Genomic DNA, 21,073 nt, shown 5'->3' on the forward strand with positions numbered 1-21,073 from the left:
TTAATAAATAATGTTTCCACATGGCATACAGTTCGGAAAAAACAGGATATACAGGGAGATACAGGGAGAAGTCAAACCGCCTCCCAGCCCCTGTCCCCTGGCCGTTTATTCTCCTTGCTGAACAGAGCACGGCGCCGCCCCCGCCTGTTCTCCGTGTGACCAGCACTTACGTCGTGTGTCAGGAAGGCTGCCGCTGTGGGTTACAGGAGCCCCAGCTGTGGTTCACACCAGAGAAACTGTTTGTCTCGTGATCCACAGCTGTTGGAGGTCATGAGCGCTAGCTGCTTTCCTCCCGCCCACTTTCCCGTCTTCTCCACGTTGGCTCCTTACTCTGTAATCACAAGGCGCTGTAGCTCCGGACCAGGAAGCAAGAGACAAATCTTCGTGGTGAACTTTTTTTTTTTTTAAAAGACAGAGCCCTTGTCAAACTTGTTTGTCCCCATTTGCTGTGAAATACTGGTCCTCATGTGAGTGAATTCACTAAATGGCCATTGCCTACTGCCATCCAGGCTCTGGGGGCAGACCGTCCGCACATGTTGTTCTGTCCTGGTGGTGCGGCACTGTGGTGGAGTGTGAAGTGTGGCGGTGAAGACAGTATCTGGAGGATGTGCGGAAGGAACACAGGATGATGAGAAAAGGCAACTTTTTATTATTTTTTAACAGCTCTGCTGAGGGATAATTGACTATAATGAATTTCATTTACATAGTGCGTTAAGTTTGGACCTATTAATACACCCACGAATACATCCATGAAACCATCCTCTCAGTCAAGATCATGAACTTGCCCATCACACGCAGAAGTTTCCTCCTGCCCTTTTATATTGCCTTTCCCCCATTTGCTTTTTGTTCCTTAGAATGATTAGTGTTTTCTAAAGTCGTATATAAATTGCACATTACCTACCTAATGTTGCCTCTTCCACTCAACATTATTTTGAGAGTCATTCATGTTGGGTCATGTATCTTTTTTATGGTTGAGCAGTGTTCTGTTGAGTGGGTGTACTACCCACCGAATGGGTGAATTTGTTTATTCATTTGCCTGCCGATGGACATTTGGGTTTCTAGTTTTGGGGTGTGATTCACTTGAGAATAGACTGTGGTAAGTTAGGGATGTATGTTGTGCACCTTAAAGCAACAGACCACTCAGCAACAAAACAAGAAATTATAGTGAATAAGTCAGCAGAGGAAATAAAATTATAAAAAGTATCTAAAAGAGGGCAAAAAATTAAAAGGCGGCTGGGACACGACCAGCAGTGTGAGAGCATTAAACCTAGGCAGCCCCATCAGGACTCATTGATACTGCTAAGTAAGTGATCCCCAAACCCCAGTTAAAATGAAAAGATTGTCAGATTGGATAAGAAATCAGGTCTAACATAGCTGCCTACAAGAACCGAAATATAAAGACAAAAATTGGTTAGAAGAAAAGGTAAAGAAAGCGTCTACGTACTTAATAATAAGGCGGATTTCTTTCTTTTTTTTTTTTTTTTAAAGATTTTATTTATTTATTTGACAGAGATCACAAGTAGGCAGAGAGGCAGGCAGAGAGAGAGAGGGAAGCAGGCTCCCTGCTGAGCAGAGAGCCCAATGTGGGCCTCGATCCCAGGACCCTGAGATCATGACCTGAGCCGAAGGCAGCAGCTTAACCCACTGAGCCACCCAGGCGCCCAATAAGGCGGATTTCTGAGGAAAGGGGTGAAGGAAGGGTCATAAACAGGGTCAGGTCTTCAGGAAGACGTAACGCTTCAGAATGTCTACGTACCTAATAACAGAGCTTCAAAATAAATTCACGGAGCAGAAGCTGAGGAAACTGCAGAAGCAGCAGACAAATCACAGTTCTGGGCCCGTGATCCCACGCTGCTTCTCCGGTGACAGACAGTGGGCAGGAATCAGCAGACACATAGAACACGTAACACTGTCAGCTGTCGTGGTGCTGCTGGACGTTTTCAAAACACTGCACCCAACAGCAGCAAGACAGGCCCTGTTTCCAAACGCACGGGAGCTCCTCATGCCAGGAGAGATCGTGTTTGGGCCATAAAGCCAATCTCAGTAAACTCCAAAAGTTCAAGTCCATCATGTTCTCTGACCCTGATGGAATTAAATTAGAAATCAGTAACAGACCTCTAGAAAACCTCCAAGTACGCGGAAACTAAATAGCCTGTGAGTTACAAAAGAAATCAGAGAGGATATTCAGAAGATAATTTTTTTTAACTGCTTATATTTAAAAAGTAGAAATCTCTCCAACAAATGACCTTAGCTTCCACCTCGAGAAACCAGAATGTAGGGCAAACGGAAAAGCAGTGGAAGGAAATGGTTGGCAGTCAGAAGCTGTTCTTTGAGAAGATTGAGGAAGTTGGTGCACTCCTGGGCGGAATGGTCAGGAGAAGAGGGAATGGCTCGGACCAGCAATGAGCCAGGCAGCATCGCTGCTGGTACTAACGGAATAAAAAGGGAATATTGTGAACAAGTCTGTGCCAGTAACGCTGACAACTTAAGACAATCTTTGAAAGGCACACAGGCTACCAAAGCTCAGGTGCCCCTCCCCCCAAAAGCTAACCCAGATAGTCCTGTATCCGTTAAGTAAGTTGAACTTTTAGCTTAAAACGCCCTACATACACACAAAAACTTCAAGGTCAGATGGCTTCTCGGGTGAATTCTACCAAATGTTTCAGGAATTAGACCAGCGTTATAAAAACCTCTAGAAAATGGAAAAGGAGGGAATAGTGCGCATGTCATTCTACAAGGCCACATCGCTGTGACCTGATAACCAACGCTGACATGACAAGAAAAGTGACTCAGTTATTCTCATAATATGGACGCAGAAACTCTCATAATGTGGTTTTAGCAAATAAATGTAATAATAATACATCATGACAGAAATACTGAGTTGGTTTGACCTTTGGGGAGATGAAGCAGTAAGCATGTGGCTGAATCCAACATCTAACCCTGTTAAGAGTTTTTAACAAAATGGAGACGGAAGAGAACTTCTTTAATCTGATTACAGCTGCTGCAGTAAGCCTACAGCTGGCAGCGCGGGAGAAACAGGATGATGTCCCCCAAGATTTGGAACGAGACAGAGATGTGTGCTCTTACCACGGCTTTTCAGGATTGCTGCTAGGGCTTCTCACCAGTGCAGTAAGCCAAGAAAAAGAGAAGCCATCTAGATTGGAAAGGAAAGGGTAAAAATTATCTTTATTCACAGACAGCAATTATTGTCAATGTAGAAAATTTGTTGAAATCTACGAAAAGATCATTGGAACAATTAAGTAGGTTTGGCATGACTGCATGGGACTAGGTCTGTAGACGTGTAGTTCTCTCCAGTTCCAGCAAACTGTTGGAATTGAAGTTACCAAGTAACCCTATTCATAGGAGCATCAAAATATTAAATATGTAAGGATAGATCTGGCAAGATGTGTAAGACTTGGATGCTGAAAATTATAAGGCAGCTGAGAAAAATCAAGAATTGATAAATGTTTATGATTTGGAACTCAATATTGTTAACATGCCAGCTCTCCCCAGATTGATCCAGAATTGGTGGGATCACAAGTAAAATGATAATAGGTTTTTTTAGTAACTGTCGACAAGCTGGCACTTAAATGGAGATGAAAATGCAGAGGAGCTAGAAGAGCCAAAACAGCTTTCGTGGAGAATGGAGTTAGAAGACAACAGTCCCTGACTTCAAAATACAGTAATTGAGACCGTGTGATGAGTAAGACACAGTAGTTCCGGGCATGGAAAAGAGTATAAACTAGTAGATGTAGAGACAGCTGACTTGTGATGGAGGTGCAAAGGCAGTTCTATGAAGAAAGGATAGGCTTTTGAACAGACCCTTCTAGAACAGGTGAACATCAGTATGAAAATCAGTGAGCTCAGTCCCTACTTCTTACCATGTATACACATGGATTTCAAATGGATCTTCAAGTGTCAGACTATAAAGCTTCACTAGAAAATCCTTGTGACCTTGGGTGAGGGAGAGATTTCTGAGCTGGGACGCCAGAAGTGCTGTGTATGAAAGGAACTTTTCATAAGCTCAGCTTTGTCAAAATGAAGCACTTCTACTCAGCTAGTGACGCTAGTCAGAAGGGAGGGACAGCGCACAGACTCATGGAGGACATTTGCAGATCCCGTGCCTGACACAGGGCTCCTCTGGAAGGTGCATGAAGGCCTCTCAGGGCTCTGAAAGAATTAAACCAGGAACCTGTTACTTGACCAGTGCTAGAGATGAGAAGAGAGCCTTCAGGAGAGACGTGTGGGTGGTCGGTCAGAACTGAGAAGCAGCTCAGCATCTTGGCCGTGAGGGGATTGCCACTGAGCACCACAGTGAGACACCTCCAGACTTTGTTCGAAGGCCTGGGACGTTTGTGGACGCATCCCACGTGTTCGCGCAAAGTCAGGGGCTGGTGGCGAGAGCTGAGGGCAGAGTTAGGCGGCACAAAAGGCGGGAATGAGCCACTTGACCTGCATATGAGTTTCTCTTATTGGATGACCTTCGAGTGTCATGGATTTAGCTGGTGACAGATAGGCAGCATTAACTATTTTGGTTTCCTCTTTCCCCCCACACCCCCAGCTCAGGGAGCACAGACAGTGAAGAAAGTACAGACTCTGAAGAAGAAGATGGAGCGAAACAAGACTTGTTTGAACCCAGTAGTACCAGTGCGGAGGATAAAATGGAGGTAGACTTGAATGAACGTAAGTCATCTTCTCTTCCTCTGTAGCAGTGGCCGCGTTAGGAATGTGTTTTTATTTTTTTTATTTTTTAATTTTTTTAATTTTTAATTTTTTTTTTTAAATTTTTTATAAGCATATATTTTTATCCCCAGGGGTACAGGTCTGTGAATCACCAGGTTTACACACTTCACAGCACTCACCAAAGCATATACCCTCCCCAATGAGGAATGTGTTTTTAAACGAGGCACTCGGGTCTGCAGGATGGGAGTTAGGTTGAAACACGGTCTTCTGAGACCCCTTGGAGGTGTAAGTGTTAGCACGGAGCCTGAGGGAAGGAGCAAGTTGTCCCTCTGAGGATGGGGTGTCTCTGGCAGTGTGGACACCCCCCAGTGTGGGTCTGGCTAGATGCATAGCACACGGGGCTGAGGGGGGATGGTCGTGGGGGACGGGCGTGGGGACTGTCTAGCCTCTGGCTGCAGGGCCTGGGTGCCTGGCAGCAGGGTAGAGACCGGAGATACGGAAGACAAGGAAGGGCTGTGCTTGTGGAATCGGGAATGCACTGAACCAGAGGAAACCACTTCCAGCTGAAACCATATGAAGCAGGTTCTTTAGAGTGGGTTATAAAGCCCCTAACCCTGAAACGTGTCTGGCTTCAGTGCTTGCTTGTGTCCTGCTACTCCCTAAGAAGACTTGCATTTGCTGGCCTTTAAAAAATACCTGAAATTAACTCCTGAAAATTCAAATACATTTTTCTGTGGGTTGATATTGGGGCTTTCTTAGGGCTGACGGTGCTTCCTGCTCCCCAGGAAGACCTTTATTGGACTCCGTCCTGGAGGCTGAAATCCAGCTCTGGGCGCCAGGTGGGCCTCCCCACCCCAGAGCTGGCCGGGACCGCAGCAGTAACCCACACAGCCCCACGGGGCAGACGGGAAAGTGAGAGCCATGGGGGAAAGAGGTTTGGCCTCTCTTCTCTCATTGCTTCCCCAGCCCTCTGTCTTCAGGAGGAGGAAATGGGCTCTTCTCGCTGTAATTCAGTTCAAGCCTTTGTCACGCACGGGCTGTGTACTGGGTGTGATGCCCAGACCCTATGTCGGGGCTCTAGAGTCTCCTTAAGGAAACGGAGAGATTGCGGCAGCCTCTGGGGTGCTCCTCTGGGAAGCTCATCTCTGTGCAGCCCAGCATGGTGTGTGGGGAGAGCACATGAGCAGACACCTGAGTTCACCTGGAGGGACACATCTCTGAGGAGGTGACGCTTAAACAGACCCGCGGGTTAGATCCAGCCTCAGCTGGCGGCCAGGGCAGTGAGGCTTCAAGGCTAGAAGTGAGCAGCCAGATGAAGGGAGAGGTAGAGACGTGGGCGGGAAGGGTCCCAAGCCCAGGATCTCTTGTGCCCACGGAGCTTGGGATGTCCCTGCCGTTCACCAGCCCAGAAGCTCTAGGCGTCTGAGGTTGGAGTTGCTTATGGAGTCTTCGTTGGTAGGCATGTTTGATTAAGTCGGGGGCCGTCTGTGATTCCCTTCACTTGCTGCCTCTTCCTCCTAGGAGGGTGGGCTGTGCGGTTGGGCTGAAGGTTCCAGCCCTCTGACCACAGGCTGGTTCCCCTGGCCACCAGCTCCATCCTGCACCCCGTCCTGAGGCCACCAGTCATCTCTTCGGCGCACTACTCATACCTCGGAGGTTCCGGGGGTTTGGGTGTGGTGGTGCTTGCGCCTTCTTCTCACATCACCAGAAGCCTTCATGTTGTGCTAATTAACTACCCTGGGCTGCAGGGAGGCCACTAAGTATGAAATGGGGCCATGTCTGGATTGGGAAACATTTAAAGTTTCTAGTTTATTGCAGTTGGATATCCAACATTCTGCTTTTTCTTTTTAACTTTTTATTTTGAAATAACTTTGGATTTACAGAAAAGTTGCGGACGTTGATTGTCTAGGGAGTGGCTCTTCCTCCCCATGTTAGTAGAATCTTGGTACATTTGCCATCCGCGTGTTCTTTTATATGTAGCTTTGCATCCTTGTGTGATGTATCTACTGGGGAAAAAAATCTTAGAAATGGAAATTAAGGAATTAAAGGAAATGTACAGTTTTATAAGATGATAGATGTTACCTTACCACGTTATCCTCACAAGTTCTTGTGCTGTTTGTTTCTGCCAGTGGTGTGTTAGGGTGCCCTGTCCTCCCCCGCACCCCCCCACTCTGACCTTTGTCATTTCGAGTCTGTTTCTGAAAAATATCTTGGAGTGCCCTGAACTTCTGAAGTATTCTCAAAAGGAGATTTCTCCCCTCGTTTTAGCACCCAACTGGTCAGCCAACTTTGATGTCCCCATGGAGACAACCCACGGGGCTCCCCTAGACTCTGTGGGGTCCGATGTCTGGAGCACGGAGGAGCCCATGCCGACTAAGGAGACGGGCTGGGCCGCTTTCTCAGAGTTCACGTCTTCCCTGAGGTGAGTGCACGTGTGCCAGCTCCCTCGGCCTTCCCCCGGAGAACCGGGGCTGGGGTGTCGCCTTGATTTACTCCCGACGCGAAGGTGGCGCCATACAAGATCCCATGTCGGCACGGGGGAGCTCGCAACCCAGCTATGGATTACAAGGAAACCGGTCTCTGTCCTTCCTTTCATCCGGGATGAGCTGGGGTGGGCGCTGGGCTCTGCACAGATAGCCGGGGGAGCCCGTGCTGACTCCTGGGGCTTCTCCAGCCGCACCGAGCTCTCAGGAAACAGGACTGAGGGGGATAGGAATGAGGTGGAGCCATGAACTCCGGCCAGGCACCTCTCTGTGGGGCGTTGAAAATGCGGAGCATTTCGTGAACTTAACAGATAACGTGAACTTGTATTTCACTGGGAACTAGTCTGGTGCCATAAGTTAAGGGGCCTGACGGGGGTGGCTGTGAGTGCTGTTACTTGTAGTATTCTTGATAACAACAACCTGGCATTTCATAATTTTCCCGAATAATATTGCCACCATTTGAGTAGTAACCGTGGATTTGAGGTCTTACTAGGTTCAGTTCGACTTGCTAAACATTGTTCGTTTGTCTCCACCACCCCATTTGGGAGAGTGTGTTGCTTTCCCTGCTCTGACAAAGCCGTGCTTTTAACTCCTCACCGGTAGTAGGCCAGCCAGGGGCACAGACTGTGACGGGCCGGTGGTTGCCGTCTCCAGCAAACCAGAGAGCTGGCTCTGCGGCAGCTCTAAGGAGAGCGCGGAGCAGCGGGTCAGGGGCAGAAGTGAGCTTCATGGGAAATGCCTCCCAACAATCAAAGATTATCTCACGGACTTGGCTCTGGCACCAGACGGTTGAGTTTCCACCTCTCGCTCTCTGCTGTCTTTTTTAACCGGGGGATGCGAGCCCTTGGTTCCTAGGAATGTTGTTGAAGCAGCTCACGTCCCTTTTTCTTTGTGCACGGGTCACGTTTCCTCGTTAAGTATCATTCAGGCCCTTGGGCAGTTTGGCTCCACATAAGTAGGGATTTTCCTAAAGTCGTCACTGCAAATATGGTTGATGGCACAGGTTGTCAGCTCCCGTTGTCCCAGTCCCGGGAGCCTGGTGACAAGGGGGAGGATGCGAGACTGCTGCCTTTGGAACCTTCTGCAAACCTCTGTGAGATCCCCGTGCTCCTGTCCTACTGAGTTAGCAGGAGATTTACCCGCGCTCACGGGCACCTCGATCTGTCTGTGCCTCTCTGACCGACTGCCTGTGCCGCCCCAGGGGGACCAGAGCTGCTTCTCAAATGGTTTTTGTGAATCATGGTAACTGAGGGCTGTTTGCCATTGCTAACATCTGAATTTTCTCTTTCTTAAAAGTACAAAAGATTCTTTAAGGAGTAATTCTCCGGTGGAAATGGAAACCAGCACTGAGCCGATGGGCCCTCTGACTCCCAGTGTCGCCACGCTGGCCGCGCAGCCGGAAGGTGGGTGTGGCGTGTGGGGCACCGGCTGACCCGGCCTGCTGGCTGCTCTGCTGAGGCTGCTCATGCTGGGACTGTCTGCGTGGTTTTCTAGATCTAAAGATTTGTTGTCTCCACATAACAGTTTACTCAGCCAGTCTCGACTCGCAGGCCCAAGGGCTCAAAGGATTAGGGAGTTGAGATGGTAGACCTATGTCCGCAGGGCAGCTGTTGAAAAGAAATTGTGTATTGGTTCCAGAACCAGACATGGTGATTCTAGAAGGCATAAGGGATCTGTTACTCGTTGTCCAGTCCTGTCAATGCAGAAAAGAAGACTTGTCTTGGCCTGCGTGCCCAGTGTGACTGAAATCAGAATTAGATGTGTGTGTTTTGAAGCCCGTCTGGTGCCCAGTTCTTCTGTCACTTGGAGTTTGCTTTGCTGGAACACACGTGTGTCTCGGCTTGTTTTAGGATGGAAGACTGCTTATTTTCTGCTCACCTTTATGAACAGTTGAGATGGTTGAGGGTATCCGTGACGAGGGTCGTCATGTTAAACTGCACACGCTGTTCCTTGCAGAGGCCCTGAGCTCTTTAGCCTGATGAATGGGGCTTGGGAGGTGGGGGCAGGGGAGGAGAGGGAGGCTGGTGAAGGGGGGTGAGGAGTCCGTGTGTGGAGGGGAAGAAGGAAATCCTTAGCAGAAGAAATGGGGCAAGGGCTGGGGTACGGGGGCCAAGACCAGAACCAAGGGGCAGGAAAGGTAATAAAACCAGTAACTAACATTGGTTTATTTGTCGTTCTTCTAAGCATTTTATGTAGATGAGCCCATTTTATCTCTCAGTTTGGCTGGGTTTAAATAGCTTCATTTTATGGATAAGAAAACTTGCCCTAGAGTGGAACAGCCATTGAGTGGTAGGCTGGGGTCTGCATTCTGGGTGCGTGACTTCAGAGCCCAGGCATCTAACCAGTACAGCATATGGCTCCCTATTACAGAACAAAGAAATAATCCACAAGGACCCATAAGAAAATAATTAAAAAAAAAAAAAAGGACCCAAGTGGGACCCAACTGAAAGGAAAAAGGACAAATGAGAATAGGACCCCGAATAAACTGTAAGCTCAGTACTTTCGGGGTGAAGTGGGGGGGCTAGAACATACCCGCCTGCCCGCTGCGCCCCAGACTGGGGCCTGGAACCCCCAGAATGGGAAGACCGGCTGGGAGCAGTCGGTGTGTGGGTAGACTCTGAGCTGGGAAGGCAGGAGGGGCCCCTGGTCCTCTGCGGAAGAAAACCTGTGGCAAGTGGGCATTTTTAAGAAGCCCGTGCCCGTTAAGAAGTGGCCGAGGCAGCAGCCAGCGAGCCGTCTGCCTCCTTCAAGCAGGAGGTGGAACGCGGGGTGGATGGGTCCGCGTGGAAGGGGAGGCGCGCTTCTTGTCGGTTCTGGTCCGCGTGACCGTCCGCCCTGTGTCCTGTTGCAGCGCCAGCCAGTGTGGCCATGGAAGCCAGCTCTGACGGCGAGGAGGATGCCGAGAGCACAGACAAGGTAACTGAGACAGTGATGAATGGCGGCATGAAGGAAACTCTCAGCCTCACTGTCGATGCCAAGACAGAAACCGCAGTCTTCAAAAGGTAACCAGGGCCAGAGCCTGCTGGCGGTTTCAGGTGTTTGCTGGGGGCGGACATGGGGGGAAGGGAGCCTCGAGTGTTAACGTCTTTCATTTGACTCAGATGTGGGTTCAGGCATTAGCCTGACATCATTTAGCGTCTCTGTTCAGCCCCATGAATCTGAATGTAGAAAGGGAGAGTTTGGGGTTCCCGAGTGCCTTTCCCCTCTTTCTAGTTAGTACTCACACTGTAGATTAAGTCTAGTGAGTTCAAAGTGCAGGAGAATTAAAAATGGACACGTCTGCAGCTGAGTGAAAACTGGCCCATTGAAACCAGGGTCACTGCCCCGCACACCGTCTTCCCCAGACGTGATGCAGTCAGTAGAGCTCAGCAGCAGAAAGAGAGCCTGAACAGTCCATTGGGAAGTTAACCTCACTTCTAAATTCATGGATCGAAGAAGGATTACCGCTGGCAACTAGGAGCATGGCCCCGAAGGAGCAGCGACAGCACTTCTGGCGGAGCTGGGGCTACGGCGGGGTCGGCAGAACCCTGCGGGGCAGGAGAGTTCGTGGCCCGGCCTGAGGGGAGTCCCCGGCGAAACACAGCCAGCACAGAAGGGGAGCACGGATTCCCCATGGGGGGGCGCAGAGGCACGAGACTCCAGAGTTCAAAGCTAGCAAACCGAGTCCAGCAGGGTACTCTCGAGCCGCGCGGAGGACGAGCGCGGTGCAGGTGAGGGTTAGGTGACCTGTGGAAACGTGCCAAGGGTGAGTCACAGACCCGGCAGGAAAAATATCATTTGGACCTTGGATTGATGGAATATTTGGGTAGAGGAATATTTGATGAAAATGAAAGCCATGTGCAACTTTTTGGCAGTCGAGGAATAGAAAGGAGCTCTTTGAAACTGCTCAAGGTGTGTTCTGAAAACCTGTAGTTGACTTGATTTCTTCTCGGTGAAGCACGAGAATTACGCCCCTCCGAGACGCGGCCCGGACAGTGAGGCGGGCCTACAGGCCCTGCTCTTCCGCCCTGGCGGCGGTTCTAGCCCGCGCTGCCTCAGTGAAACTGAACCAGAGGCATAACGATGAAAAAGGCTAAAATGGTTCTTGCTTGTGTGTAGATAAGGATTTTCTGCACAAAGAATTCAGACAGATTCATGAACAAGTATCCAAATTACTAGGGAGGTTTAGGAGTATAAACCGATACGACATGTGCTAGATGCGGCACCCCGCCCCAAACTAAAATGTTAAGCCTCATCTGTAAAATTGAAAAGCATAATAAAGACCTAAATAAGTAGAGAAATATGCCATCTTTGTTAATGAGAAGATACCTGTGGCTTTTTTTTTTTTTTTTTAAGAAAAGGTTTTATTTATTTACTTAATAGAGATCGCAAGTAGGCAGAGGGGCAGAACGGGGGTGGTGGGGAAGCAGGCCCCCCACTGAGCAGAGAGCCTGATTTGGGCTCAATCCCAGGACCCTGGGATCATGACCTGAGAGCCGAGGCAGAGGCTTAACCCACTGAGCCCCCCAGGCATCCCACTTTGCCATTTTTTAAACAAACTAATGATAAAAGGAGCGCATTTGCAATTAGAATCCCAGAGGAGCTTTTCATATTGAAGAGGCTGATGGCGATATGCATAAAGAAGACCACAGAGCCAGACACAGCCAGGGTCCTTCTGAAGAAGGCAGGGAGGGAGGCATCACCAGGTGCGATCTCATGGGCCTGCTGTGCGGCAGACCCTGCATTTACAGGAACCCGGTGCCAGAATGGGGTTACAGTAAGGGAAGGGCAGACTGAGAAGTCGTAGTACCGCATCAGAGCAAAACAAAACGACATCTGTCTCAGCGTAAATGGGAAAGGCAAAACTACTACTTTGAGAAGAAAACATGAGAGCGTATCTGTATAACTTAGGGGCTGGAGGGATTTTTTAACCATGAAAAAGCCAAACCATAAAGGGAACGTTTGATGAATTTTCTTTAATTCCTGGTCTTCCAAATGAAAAAATGGAAAAACCCACCATTGCCTTCAAAGGAAGATTCAGGAACAGAATATAGGAAAAACCCAGTATCAAGAAGAAAAAGACAAGCTAATAATAAGTTTTAAATGGACAAAGGACACAAGCCGTTATATGTGGCAGAAAACAAGGAGCAGACCTGCTCCAGAGCGGGCCGGCCCTGTAAGTGAATGGGGTGTGCTGGTCGTGGTAATGAGTCTGTGCTCAGTCTGCTCATTCCTACCTCCGCTGTTGGAAAAGGTAGAAAAAGTGCAAAACCTGCTGGATCTTTTTATGACGGCATGCAGTCTCGATTCCAAAACCAGATAAGGATGATTACGGAAAACGGTCAGCTCGTATCACATACAAACAAACTAAATGAAGAAATCCTGTAGAAAATATTTGCTCACCAAGTGCAAGTAGCATATTAAAAATAATCCACAACAAGTTAGGGTTTTCCCTGGACTGTCAGGAAAAACGTCATTTATGATGTGTTAACAGACTGAGGAGAAATCCTATGAGGTTTTTGAAGACACTTTTGATAATGTTCCGTACCCATATATGATTGAAACAGAGCAAAACAGGGGCGCCTGGGTGGCTCAGTGAGTTAAGGGTCCATTTCTTGGTTTCGGCTCAGGTCATGATCTCTCTCAGATAATTAAAATCTTAAACACACACGCACACACAAAGCTGAGTGAAACAGGAACAGAAATGAATTTCCTTAACTTGGCGAAAGTTAAATACGAAAATACTAAAACAGAACTTCTACTTAATGAGGAAGTTGCAGGTGCCGGCACGTTCAGGTAAGGAGCAAATAAGATGGTCCATTGTCGCTGTTACTGTGTAGTCCTGGACAGTGTCTGAGGAGGGAAGAACAGGACAGGTAAAGATCTGAGAGGAAGGGGTAATAATGATACCTACCACCAAGTCAGTTGCAAACTTCTGTTAATAAGAGTTCAGCAGAGCTGCTGGGTGACAGATCCATTTTAAACATCAGTAGCCTTTCTCTTCGTTGGTCATAAGCAACTAGGATGTATAACGAAAGGCAAAGTACCAGTCGTGAAGGACATCAAACTTAACATAATTCCTAAATAATTAAACCCACGTATCTAGAGAGAAAACTTGAAAGTGCTAATCAAAGCAGTCCCAGAGGAAGAGTAGTCACGGGCGCCTGGGCAGCTCAGTGAGGCGTCTGCCTATGGCTTGGGTCATGATCCCAGGGGTCCTGGGATCGAGTCCTGTGTCGGGCTCCCTGTTGCTTGTCCCTCTCCCTCTGCCTGCCGCTCCCTGTTCATGCTCTCTCTTCTCTCTGTCAAATAAATAAAAATATTTTTAAGAGAAGTCCCATGGAGGCCATAGTGGCGGGCGTGGCAGCTCTGTGCAGAGGGCCGTCATAAGGTGGAGTTGGGAGGCTCACAACATGGGGCACTGTGCCATCGACACCAGGAGTATGGATCTGACTTCCAGAGATAAATCCTGCGATATATGCAATTCAGAGCCGTTTCTGTCCCTCAGAATACACATACATCATGACTATCCATGTTCATTTTCTAAGAATGAAAGTAACACGTAGGAAGCACGTAGTTGCTTTCGTGGGGAGGGCGTGGAGGGGGCATCAAGAGTAAGGAAGCCGATGACTTGGGTTGTCAGCAGATCTTTTTCTCCTTATAAATTGCCTAGACCCATCCGAAAGCCACCCAGAAATCATCCCGAAGTTAGGTTTTTCATAAGCAAATCCAGGACAGGGCTCCACTCTCAAAAGGATGGCCCTTCCCAGAGGGAACCTCCAGCTGCCCTTGAGCTGGTTCTTGTGCCGCCTTGATAGTGTCAGAATGGGAAACGCAGACAGGACGGACAGCAGCCTGCCCTGACAGCCCGCAGCCGGCAACCCGAAACCCTTGCTGCTGGTCTTTCTCTGCCGGGGGCCGTCAGAGGGCAGATAACCCTTCCTACACCTTGCTTGCCCACCCTGGGATCCTGCCTGCACCTGTTCCGGCCACCGTTCTCGGCTCTTCCTGCTCATGCTGTACTTCCCACTGCTGTCAGAGGGCAGCTCGGGGAGGAGGTCTTGGTGCAGGCCCCTGGTTCCTCGCCCCTGTGGCAGGAGCAGCAAGCCTGATGGGGTCACTCCTGCAGACTTTGGATGCTGGGCTGGGCCCGAGGGCAAGAAGCCGTGACTAAAGACTCGTTCCTTCAAACAGGTTCCTTTGCCACCTCCTCCGAGTCTGCAGTTCTGCTTATGCGCAGTCGCGGGCATAGTAGCCCCCACATCCCTCATTTGTAGGAGTATTCTGAAACTCTTGTACATTTCTTTTTCTGTTTTGCACACTTGGCTTCAGAGTGTTGAAATCTTATCGGTATGTACAGTAATGCGGGCCGTTCTTCATCAGACACCAGCTGCATTACATCGTCCCTCTGGTTCCCTCTCGTGTGTGACCCTTGCCTTTCGTGATTTCCCAGTCACTGTCTGTGGTCCCTGTGGCCCCTCCCCTGCGCATGCTCAGCCCCAGGGCTTTACTCCATGGCCGCCATGACTTCCAGGGTCATTTGCATGCGCCTTCATCCTCCACGGGTGCCGCCCCCCAAGATGTCTAATGCTCCCTGTCCTCCTCTTTATTGCAGTGAGGAAGGAAAACTGTCTACCTCTCAAGATGCTGCTTGTAAAGATGTCGAGGAGAGCCCTGAGACAGCAGAGGCGAAGTCTGTGGGCCCCCGGCCCCCCAGCAGTACCCCAGAGCAGAGGTAACTCCCCAGATCTGCCCAGGCCCTACTCCACCTATGGCTGTTGTCTCCGGGGAGCTGGGAGGGAAGTCTGCACCGGGCGGGGGAGCAGGGGAGCTGGGTCATCCCCCGTGTCCTCGGCGTTCAGGCACTTCCTCAGCACAGGCCACGCTGGGCAAGGTGCCTGAGCCAAGAGCTCACACCTCCTTACCCCAAAGCCAAAAACTGGGCTTTGGAGATTCGACAACATTGCTGGCTCTTTAAGAAGCTACTCAGAATTGGGGGGAAGGCCCTGTGGCGCTGGCACACCTGCCCACACACAGGGGCTCTGAAGAGGGGCTAAGTTGAGGCTGGTATTGAGCCGCCCAGGATGGGGGCCCCCAGCCTGCAGCAGCCACCGTCTCACGGGGGCCCCCGAGGTCACCAGCCGCCAGCCACAAGCAGCGCTTGGTACCCCTTTTCCCATAATCATGCGTGTGTGACACATGGGGAGAGCCTTCCTCGAGACCCTTTTATAGATGGAGCTGAGTGGTCTCAACTCGCAGACGGTTCCCCTGTGGTTTCGTGCTTGCAGAGTTTGTCTTGGTTAAGTGTGAAAATTGCACTGCCAGAGCCGAGTGATTGGGAACGTGGTGTTTCCTCTCTGGTCGCCCAAGTCTATTGCTTAGACTGAGCCAGTGGTCTGAAGGGATAGGCCAAGCCAGAGCCTCCACTGCCGCTGAGGGCTGGCGCCCCAGCCTGTGCGCACGGACTCGCAGGTAGAGCAAGGGCGGCCTTCATCGCTCTGGAGCTCGCGCCTGAAGATGAGGATGCCCTTGACGGCAGAAACTGTGCTCAGCACTTCCCAGAGTTCCCTTTTTTGTTCTGTATATATCTAAGTTTGTGCATTCCTTCCATAAGGAATAAAGTAAGCTTTAAAGCCATTTCAGAGAAGTTACACTTTCCCTCTCACCAGACCCTCACCCCCAGATCTTTCCCTTTGGGGGGCGACGACGACGTAACCAGTGGGAACCAGCAGGGGGCGCCCTCTGTTCACTGGTCGGCAGACCTCTTTGATGCTGCAAACCCCGCTTTTGTTTCTCGTGGCAATTACAGCCAGAATAAAGGGTTTGCTTCTGTGATTTAAAAAAAAAAAAAAAAAAAAAAGCCTTCTTGGTGTGTAAAGCAAATTAATGATAAGAGCTGTTTGAGCATGTTGGCTCTGGTGAGGGCTCCTGGAGGAGGAGGCATGGGGACACCCCAGCCTTGAGGGCTCCAGCCCCGGCTGTGCTTCGAAGTGTTTTGGGCAAGTCACCTTTTTGCCCAGGGTTGTCAGTGGATGTTTTTTCAAAGGTATCCTGTAGGATCTTATTTCCAGTTATGTCCTCTCCCTAATTTCTGCCTACGAATTCCGTTTATATTGGGAACTGCTTTGAAGGCAGGACCGTCAGGTCTGTTCCAAGTTGGAGTTGCTGCAGGAGTCTGTTTCTCGGGTGTGAGTGATCCAGGAGGCTCTGGGACCATTTCCTTGGCTCTCTGGAGGGCAGAATTCCGCAGTTCGGGGCAGCCTGCTTGCTTTTCTGCCCGCCTGGAGATGCTGGCGCGAAGAGCCCTGCCTCTCGGTCTGCCGGACTGAGGGGGTTGGGGGAGGACCCGGGACGGCTGGGGACGAGGACGAGGGCATCGCTTGTGTCCACGCATTGCTCCGTCTGTCCTTCCTCCGCCCGACGCACGGGAGTGTGGCGGCCAGTGGTGGAGGCCTGGGGGTGGGGAGCAGTTGCTAACACCCTCAGACGTTGGAGGGCATGTGGAAAGGTGCTGCTGAGGAGTCTGGAGAGCCTCACGGGCGATCAGGAATCCCGCCTGGGGCGGCGGTGGAGGGCCGCTCAGAAGGTGGCCCTGAGCTGCTGGGATGGCAGGGAGAAGGTAAGTGGTCTGCCGTGTCCTAAGACGTGTCCTAAGACCGATGTGTGGTCTGCCGTGTCCCGTCCGTCCTAAGACCGATGTTCGGGAGCAGAGAGAGCCATTGGGACTTAACAGATGCGCTCTTCCCCACGTGGTTCCCGTCACAGCCAGGCTGTCGTGAGCCCTTGTCACTGAGTCGTGACAGATGCTCAGTGCTGTACTGAGTGACTCTCACGGCCACGGAATTTAATATTTTACTACCATGCACCGAGCACGTGCGATACCTGTACTGGCCAGTGTGCTGGGCCCTCGGCACCTGTCACGCACTCAGCCACTTTCAGTGGGGCTTGTTGTCCCCCGTGCACAGGGAGAAGAGCTGCGCTGGGGGAGGGGAGAAAGAGCTCCTGGGACCGGCAGCTTGTGGGCAGTGATGGTGGGATCTGTACCCAGTATGCATGCTGGCAGAGCCCCGGTCCCCCTGGCTCTCGGACACCGTGATTGGAAGCAGAGTGTGTTGCCCGTGGAGCCAGCTTCCTGGCAGGTGTCTGAAGCCTCGGGCTTGTGAGTTGCGAGCTGGTCCAGAAGCATCTCTAAATGCCCTTTCCCGAGCCTGCTTTGACTGTGGAACTATGGAAAAGCTGCCAAGACTGACTTCCGTGCTTAGGCTTGAAGGTCGAATTTGTTTATCTCCCACCATACTGTTCACCTAACGTTCCCTTTTTCTTCCGAGGGGGAGGGAGGGAGGGAGAGCACACCTGGGGTGGGGGCAGAGGGAGAGGGGGAGAGAGAATCTTAAGCTGGCTCCTGACATAGGGCTCGATCTCAGGACCCTGACATCATGACCTGAGTCAAAATCGGGAGTCGAAGGCTTAACCAGCTGAGCCCCCCAGGCACCCCTACTGTGCCCTCCTCTGTGCTCCCAGTGTCAGCCCTAATAACACTTGCCTGGTGGGAGCACGCTGTTCAAGTCAACACCTGGTTTCAGGAGCTGGCCCTGTTCATAAGCCTTTTGTCCTCTACAGTCGAAGAATCCTGCTTATTCAAGTGAATTTTTATGTGATTCCAATACATGGAACAAATAAAAAGCTCTTTGAAGGAAGGATTGAGCACGTGGCATGTGGCAGGTCTGGGAGCAGCCATCTAAAAACTGCTGACCTGCCCGCGTCCGTGCTTCTAAGGCGCCGAGGGGTAGTTTCCCAGAGTCCCGCCCTGCCGCAGCTTTGCTAACTCGCTGAGCGCCTGTGCGCCCCAGCCGGCTGAAGCTCGGAAGCCGGTAGAGCTCCTGGAGTTTCCTGGAGTTTCCGGTCCTTGCATTTGTGAGGCCTCCCAGGAAGTGGCTCCTGAGTGCCAGGCTTTGGGCTTGACTTTGGAGAACAATATTAAAATGAATGTTCCTGCCCTCAGGGAGCTAAATCACGTTCTTTTTTCCTTTAAGCACGTCAGATGTGTGTCTCTTCCTCCGCAGGACTGACCAGCCAAGCGTGCCAGGCGACACGTCCGTCAACGGCCCTGTATGATGAGTGACCCCTGCTTGCTGCTGACTGAGGACCGCAGGCCACCACCGCTCGGGGCCTCTGGAGACCTCCCCTGGAGTCTGCCAGGCCGACACTGCTGCACTCACTCTGCAAGGGATCAGGACCAGCAACCTTTATATTCTAGATTCTAGGACATTGTACAGAGAAATCCAGAAGTGTAAAAATATTGCACATTGACAAATACCAAGAATTTTTGCGTATGTTTATATTGTATTGTTCTAAATAATGGGTAGCCTGTGAAATAAGAACGTGCTGCCCATGTAATAATAGTAGTAATACTAGAGTTAAAATGGCTGTAAGAATAGTTTTATAAAAGTGAATACACAGATCTATTGTATTTGAAACATAACTATTTGACAATTATTAGTGTGACCAAAGTATTAGGCAGTTTTCATACATTTTTCACCTTGTACAAAATTCTGAATTCATTTCTCTTCCAGGCCGGCAAGGAGTTATAGGGTTGAAATGCCCTCTAAGTGTTATTTTGGTTGTTCTAACTTACAAACGTGATTTTGAATAAGAAATATTTGGTGTTCTTTTTATAACCAGTTTTTGATTGGTAACTGTTTTCTGTATTGTTTTAAACGGATCAAAAAAATGTAAGTCTGTTGGTAGAGATTAAGTATTTATTGCTACAACTTAGTTGATAAAGTGATGTTCTTGTGAAGCCATATGTTCTGTTAAAGTCTTGTTTGCTTGAAATGGTTATTCCTGCAGGTGAAACACTAGACTATTGGAGTGTACATGGCTGGTGGTTTGAGTTATTTTGTTTTTCGTTTTTCGTTTTTGTTTTTTGTTTTGTTTGGGTAGTTCCTCTGCCTTTTAACCCATTCACCAAAATTTACCTTGTTAACAAGCATCACCAATGAACATTTTTGAGCAGTTTGCATATTTAACACCCTAGACCCATCAGGCAGGCCGGTGGCGGGACGCTCAAGCTGCGGACGCACGTTTCCACCTCGAAATCCGGACCTGGCACCCAAGCATGGGATTGTTCTCCTGTACCTTGTGAGGTTTCCATGCGTAAACCCTGAACCAGTGTATTTTTTTAGAACTGGTTTGTGTATATATATAGTGATTATGGATACTAATTCAATGTAATTTATAATTTTCTATGTCAATATAAAAATACATCACCGCCTTCCCAAACAGCCGAAGCAATATATCGTATATTGCCATATTGTCCTGGGAAAGGGTTCAATTTCTTCACCTCTTGCACTTTTAGATGCAGATCAGGTTTTCATTTCTGTAATAGAAGACTATTCACGTATTTTTACATCATTTGTTTGTCCTGACCAGTATTTAAAACCAAAAGGATATTCTGAATAATGGCCAACGATTTTTTTAGAACTAGCATCCCAAGCAGCGTGCCTAAACATTACATTGCATATGGAAATAAAAAAAGAATCAAATGTTTAATGCCTTATTTCTCATTTACTTTTCCATTGTAAATGGTGTAGAAGTTGTGTGAGGCCTCCCGAGGCTGACCTAGCCCTCCAGGACAGTGGAGTCAGCGGTGCGCCCTGGGACGGACGGCACGGGCGCCTCACTTGGCCTTTGCGCGCCTCCTCAGGAACCCTTTCTGTTGGGAGCTCCTCCCAGAAGAGACTGTCCTCATGCGTCCTCCGGAACCTAGTGCCACACTGGGGACAGGGCTCCTTTCGCTGGCCTCAAGGATGCTGACTCTGTGACACGGGACCTCGGGGACCGCCAACGGCAGATACGCTCTTGTCTCGCCTGGTGGAGAGCCTTGCTGGCCCCCCGCCGGGGATGGCACCCACTAGCTCGGCGCTGGTCGGATTTCTTGGGCTTCTCCATCCCCCTCCAAGGTAACACCGCGTCCTGTGTCAAACCACCCACTGCTGGTGCCGGGCACCTGAAGTCTGTCTTTGGAGTCGTGTTTCATTTAGCTCGTCTTCTGGGGTGGGGAAAGGACTCAAGGGTGCAAAGAAGAAAGTCGGCGGTGGGTGTCCAGCCCGGGGCCAGGAGCAGGTACGCGCTCATTTAGTCTCGACTTCTGTTTCCGTGTGTTGGCCATACAGAACCGCGAGACTGACCCGTGTCTACAGTGCAGCACCTGTATTAAAAGTAACTACAGCGAAAATAAAGCCTAATTCTTTGTTTCTAGAAATCTCCTCTTGTACCTTGCGTGGGCTTTCATGACCAGACAAGGTATGTGGGGGCACCACTGATTTTCTTTCTTTCTTTTTTTTTTTTTTTAAACTTTTTTTTACATTTAAATTCAATATAATAAACCTTCAGTATATTACTAATTCTGGAAATAGAGCTCAGTGACTCATCGCTAGCATACAGCATCCAGGCTCATGACCTCACGTGCCCGCCTTCCTGCCCGTCACCCAGTCAAGCCAGCCCCACCCGGCTCCCCTCCAGTGGCCCTCAGTTTGTTTCCTAGAGTTGAGTCTCTTGTGGTTTGTCTCTGATTTCGTCTTGCTTTATTTTTCCCCTCTCTTCTCCCCTGTTTTGTTTCTTAAATTCCACATATGAATGAGATCATACAATCCTTTGTCTTTCTCTGACTTACTGGACTTAATGCATGTAGCGTAACACCCTCTGGTTCCCTGCACGGTGATGACCGAGCAGTATCCGTGGGACACACGTGCCACATCTTCACAGTCCTCTGTTGGTGGACCTGCCGGCTTGTTTGTGTGGTTGCCTGTGGTGGGCATTGGTGCTGCCGTGCGCTGTCCTTAGGGGTCAAGGCTTCCTGACAGAAGCTGTTGGGCTGTCTACCAGATGCGTTCAGGGGATGCCCTCCCCTTTTTTTTTTTTTTTTT

The 21,073-nt window shown here is 49.8% G+C and overlaps 1 protein-coding gene across 33 annotated transcripts in view; it reads left to right on the forward strand.

The window, feature by feature from the left end:
• PPP6R3 (protein phosphatase 6 regulatory subunit 3) overlaps positions 1-20,409 on the forward strand; it is a 141,901-nt gene extending 121,492 nt beyond the window's left edge. For 20 of the 33 annotated variants that reach the window (XM_082748764.1, XM_082748771.1, XM_082748766.1 and 17 more), the window contains 6 exons: positions 4,562-4,683; positions 6,952-7,105; positions 8,463-8,569; positions 10,018-10,168; positions 14,761-14,880; positions 18,209-20,409. In XM_082748764.1, coding sequence (XP_082604890.1) covers positions 4,562-4,683; positions 6,952-7,105; positions 8,463-8,569; positions 10,018-10,168; positions 14,761-14,880; positions 18,209-18,260 — 706 coding nt within the window. In that variant the 3' untranslated portion in view covers positions 18,261-20,409. Of the gene's footprint in view, positions 1-4,561; positions 4,684-6,951; positions 7,106-8,462; positions 8,570-10,017; positions 10,169-14,339; positions 14,436-14,477; positions 14,496-14,760; positions 14,881-18,208 lie in introns of those variants that run through there. The other 13 variants (XM_082748759.1, XM_082748786.1, XM_082748788.1 and 10 more) reach the window with 2 other exon arrangements.
• Positions 20,410-21,073: the final 664 nt, after the last annotated feature.

The sequence above is a fragment of the Mustela nivalis genome (assembly GCF_964662115.1).
Source record: "Mustela nivalis genome assembly, chromosome: 9".
Classification (NCBI taxonomy): Eukaryota; Metazoa; Chordata; class Mammalia; order Carnivora; family Mustelidae; genus Mustela; species Mustela nivalis.